Raw genomic sequence first — 5,057 nt, forward strand, 5'->3', positions numbered from 1 at the left:
CGCCGCCGCCCCGCAGCCGAGAGCAGCGGCGGAACTACCAGCCGCGCTGGCGGGGCGAGTACCTGATGGACTACGACGGCAGCCGGCGCGGCCTGGTGTGCATGGTGTGCGGCGGCGCGCTGGCCACGCTCAAGGTGAGCACCATCAAGCGGCACATCCTGCAGGTGCACCCCTTCTCCATGGACTTCACGCCCGAGGAGCGCCAGACCATTCTGGAGGCCTACGAGGAGGCGGCGCTGCGCTGCTACGGCCACGAGGGCTTCGGGCCGCCCGCCCCCGCGCCGCGCGACAGCGGCGCCGACCTCAAGCCGGGCGCCGTGTGCCGGGCGTAGCGGACTCGCCGGGCCAGGTCAGCAGGGTGACGCCGCCCCGGGCAAGAGCCGGAAGACCCAGGGCGCGCGCTGCTGCCGCCCCCCGCTGGCCGGGCCGGGCGGAGCGAGCAGGCGGCCCGGAGCGAGTGGGCCGCGCCGCACGGTCCCCTCTGGCCCGGGGTCTGGGCCTCCCCGGGCCGGGTCTCCACGTTTCTGAGAAGCCAAAGCGGCCTCCAGTGTTAGCACCGGGCGCTGCCAGCCCACCCACGGGGCGAGCCCGGGTCCCCTGCCAGGTCCGGGCCCCCGTCAGTCAGTATTAGGGCCCGGGGGAGAGCGGGAAGGCCGCGCCGCCGGTCCCCGATCCTGCAGCGTTGCCCGCCGGCTGGCCCCGCGCTAGGCGGCGCTGTGGGCCGCCTGGTCCCGAGCGGTGTCTCGGCTGCGCCGAGGCCGGGACTGCGGAGCCCGCGGCGGGGCGGGCGCACTCCCGGCGCCCGCGGGCCCCACCGCGCCCTTCGCTTCTCTCCTGCTAGGAGGGCTGCCTTTACCCCCAAGCTCGGCGTCGGGCGTCACGGTCGGTCGGAGCCCGGGGCACTGGCGGTCCCGGCACTTAGCGTCGTGTTCCCGCCCCCTCTGTCCCCTTTGTTCGCGGCGGACGCGCCACCCGTTCTCAGTCCGCAGGGCCTCGGGCCGGGCTCGGCCTGCCTTTGTCCCCCGCGGCCTCCCAGGCAGGTCCGAGGGATGCGTAGTTTCGTTCTCCTGTGGAGAACAGGTGGCCCCGACATTCGGCCCTTTTTGCTGTTTGTATTTTATTTTGAAACTGTATTTAATGCTTTTATATGAAAGGGGTCGGGGCGGGGAGAGAGCTGTCCCAATCACCCCGATGTGCAAATGTCTTATTTATTATGCGTGTATCAGAGATAAGCTGTGAGGTGGCTGAGGAAGGACAGAGGCCGAGTGGCAGGGGGTGCAGGGCCCCAGACGCCTCCCACGGTGCGACTCCGCAGGCTGGTCTGCGGCGCACGCCGGTTCCCTTGCTTCGGAGTGGAGTCAGCCAGCTGGTGGGACGTGAGGGCTGGGTGTGGAGGGCGAGTGGCCGGCAGAGGGTGACCCCAGCTCCATCCCCAGCGCAGAGCCTCAGGCCCTCTTCTGATTGGAGTAGGATTTTTATACCATGGATTTTCTATCCCTTTATATAATCCGAGATTGGCGGGGTTGGAAGGGACCCTGACAGTCAGCCGGCACCCCGCGTCCTCAAGTAAAACGCAGCCCAGAGAAGGGAGTTATTCGAGAATAAAAACACCAACTCCCAGCTCCGAGTTCTCTCCTTTGGGCCACGCCGCCTCCTGTTCTCTGCTTGGTCCAGATGCTTACCGTTAGGCCAAAGGGTAACTGGGTGCCGCAGGCCCGCAGAGCTGCCCAGCTCCTGGAATGGGTTTGCGGAGCCCCAGAGGCCACAGCTGGGAGGTGCCGGCCCAACGCGGTGGGTGGGGCTGCGGCCGCCGGCCCGGCCTCCAGTTGTGTCCTTCGTAGGGCTCAGGTAGACCTGACTCCCCAGCGTGGACCTCCAGGGTGTCCCAGACAGTATGAGAAGCTTGCGGACTGGGATGACGGGCGCCACCACTCTTTTCCGTTCCTCCATGCGCGATGCTTTTAGTTGCGGCAGGACACCGCTCTTGCTCCTCTGCCAGGTCCAACACAGTAGGCAATGGGGGCACCCTGTGCGGGTCACCTGCGCCCGCCGCCGAGGCTCAGGTACGCCAGGCAGAAGGCACACTGGGAACGGTGCTGCTCTTCCCCGTAGGCAGGCAGAGACCCGAGCAGAGCGGACGCCGTCACGGGGCAGCCCCGCGCGCTCCAGCGGCCCAGACCAAGTGTTGCCTGAGCAATACCAATTCTCGGGCCCCAGCCCTCGACCCAGAAACGCGTCGGGCCCCCCAGTGTGCCAGCGAGCCCTCGGGCCAATGTGCTGTGCTCTGCAGTTCTGAGCACCAGTGATCAATCAGGCGCCACTCGGACCCAAGCCGCGGCCTCGGGGGGCCGGGCTGGGCTAGGCGACCCTCCCCGCCAGGTGCCAGGCGTACTGCCCTCCTGCCTGGGTGGCCTGACAGAACAGGTGACGCTCCTGATGGTTTCTAATGGTGTGCTTGCTATTACGGCCCATATGTAAATGTTACTCCGAAGACATATTTATATACCACGTTACTTAGTGACATTACCTGAACATCTGTAGCATATTTGTGAAGTTGTCTGCATCAGTCTTTTTTTTTTTTTTTTTTTTGAAGTTTCAGCCTGTTTTCTAAGAGGGATGTTGAATCAATTTTTAAAACCCAGGTGAAGGGTCACAGCAGCCTTAGTTTTCGGGAAGAGCAAAGCAGAGGTGACAAGTTCTTTCAGCCAAGAGGTGACTCAGGTGCCTGCACTGCAGCTGTGGGACTGACAGGCTGCTGCCCCACGTTGCACGGGAGCGTCCCAGGCTGATGTGGGGCTACCAGCACCCTCAGGTCCCAGCCACTCATCACCCTTCTCCTAAAGTCACCTAGAGGGGTTCCAACTTTCTTTCAGAAACCAAATGCACAGCTTTGCTCTACTCTGGACCCCAGCAATCTTGGGAATCCTTACAGTATCAACTGTTAATAGCTTTTTAAAGCTTCCTGAGTGGGGTGGGGGGCTGGAAGCCTTGTTTGGTTTCATAACCCAAACTGTGTATAAAGAATAAAGTTAGCAGAACGACACCACCGTCATGGTTTTGTTTTTTTATTAAGACCACATCAATTTGCAGTTTTACAGGAACCAAGATCGAAGCTCCTTGGGTGCTACTGTATTTGTATGTTGTGCGCACGTACATTCACACACAGTTTCATTAGTAATTTTTCATCTATAGGTTTTTCTTAAAAAAAAAAGAAAAAAAGAAAAAATTCCTGCATGGCACAATGATCTGTCCAATTATCCGAGCACAGCAGTAACAAAAGAGCTGGGTGTGGAAGCTTCCAGTGCAGCGAGGGGTCCTTTGGAGGGGAAGCCCAAAAAGATATCACACTGACTTCCTGGCAGGGCAAAGGATGGGGGAAGAGAACACATTTCCTACTGGGACACGAGACAGTTAACAATTTTGAAAGGAAAGGGAGCTAAAGAAAGTAAGAAAATGAGAATAAGGCAAGGGTACCTCTTAACCACCCAAGTCCCTCGGGAATTTGCCAAAACCGTGGGAGGAAACCATCCTTCCACTACCTTGCGGAGCTGCTGCGCTTTGGGACTGCGAGATGTCATAGCCCTTAAAGTCACCAGTGCGTCCTTCCTCTAAATACTAGCTAAGCCGTCCAAAGGACTCCCAGATGACTTTTCTTCCAAGTTACTGAAGCTTCGCGTGGCAGGGCCCACTCAGTCTCAGATGGGAACCAGGGGCTCCTGGTTGCTCCCCAGCTGGGGTCAGTCTGAGCTGCTCTTTGCACCGGCCCAGCGCCCAAGCAACAAGCTAGCCTTGCCCCGACTTTCCAGAGTCTCAAAAGCAGACTCATTTCCAGAGCTGCTGCCCCATTTTCTCTCTGAAATGAAAAGACCCCTCACGGCACACAGCCATGTGGGGCACATGCCCTCGCTGCAGTTACAGCTCCCGACGAACCACGAAATGCACTTTCCTACCGTCACCAGCGGCCTCCTGACACAAACGCACTCACATCTCAGGCCAGCTCGGCTTTGGTCCTTGGGGTAAAACAAGGGGCGCAGGTTAAAGACGCACCACGTGAAGAAGGAAGCTGCGGGGAAAAGATTGGGGAAAACGCCCTGGCTTTGTCTGGGTGGCTCTCTCCTCAGCCTCCTCCCCCCCGGGACTGAGATAGGGGCACAGGAACTCGGTAACCGAGGAGCCCACATGCAGATTAGGTTTCCTCGATCGAGTTTACAGCAGTGTTACAGCAGTCACAGACACCGATTTGGAATAAGAAGGTACAACCACAGTTAACCCGGAGGTGAGGCGGCAGGAAGAGGGAGGGACGCACACTTCAGGACAGAGTTCGCAAACGAAAGCTCAGGACTGGTGCCCGGGAGGGGGGCTGCGGCCGGCACCCCGAGGGGAGGAGCTCCGCCCCCACGGGCCCCTTTTCCGGTCCGTGTTCTGTTTCCAATCTTGTTTCTCAGACGGCCTCGCTGGGATTGGGAGTGAACGCTATCACCTGTAAGCTATTAACAGAGTTGGACGCTTATCACTAAACAAAGAAAAGGACTCATCAGAAGTAGCTGCTCACCTTGTCGGGCAGGAAGACGGATTCCAAAAACCTCCACCCACCCGCCGGCAGGAATCCCACTCCTGTCCCCAAATAATTTCTTCATAAATTAACCATTTCTTAACTTAAAAATAAGGGAAAAACTATGATGGAAAACTTTAGACTTTAAAACCGGAGAGCAGAACCCAAGAGTTACGTGCTTTAACTTCCACTTCTCCGCCTTCACTAGATCCCCTTTCAGACAGGTGAGGCGGCAGCCCCCCACTGCCACAGATACCGCCTCAGCCTATCAACCCGCCTCCTTATTCTGGGTTCTACAATCTGTTTTCACTCCAGCGATTCCTGCGCTTGATACTGAGGGGTGGAGGGAAAGGAGGGAAGAAAACACCACATGAGAAACGCAGCTTGGACTGAACGCAGGCCCGAGCCGGCACCGAGCGCGCTCCTTCACGGCACAGGTACAAGGACAATGTTACAACTATTACGCGGTGCTTTAGTAACTGACGCATTGCTGGCTTCCACACGC

At 58.8% G+C, this 5,057-nt stretch overlaps 1 protein-coding gene across 1 annotated transcript in view; it reads left to right on the forward strand.

Annotated features, from left to right (window-relative positions):
• ZFTA (zinc finger translocation associated) overlaps nt 1-332 on the forward strand; it is a 3,086-nt gene extending 2,754 nt beyond the window's left edge. Inside the window, exon 5 of the mRNA XM_007944991.1 lies at nt 3-332. Within this exon, the coding sequence (XP_007943182.1) occupies nt 3-332 (330 nt within the window). The remainder of the gene's footprint in view (nt 1-2) is intronic.
• Nucleotides 333-5,057: the final 4,725 nt, after the last annotated feature.

This window comes from Orycteropus afer, unplaced genomic scaffold (assembly GCF_000298275.1).
Source record: "Orycteropus afer afer isolate SDZICR_OR568_19922 unplaced genomic scaffold, OryAfe1.0 scaffold00130, whole genome shotgun sequence".
NCBI lineage: Eukaryota > Metazoa > Chordata > Mammalia > Tubulidentata > Orycteropodidae > Orycteropus > Orycteropus afer.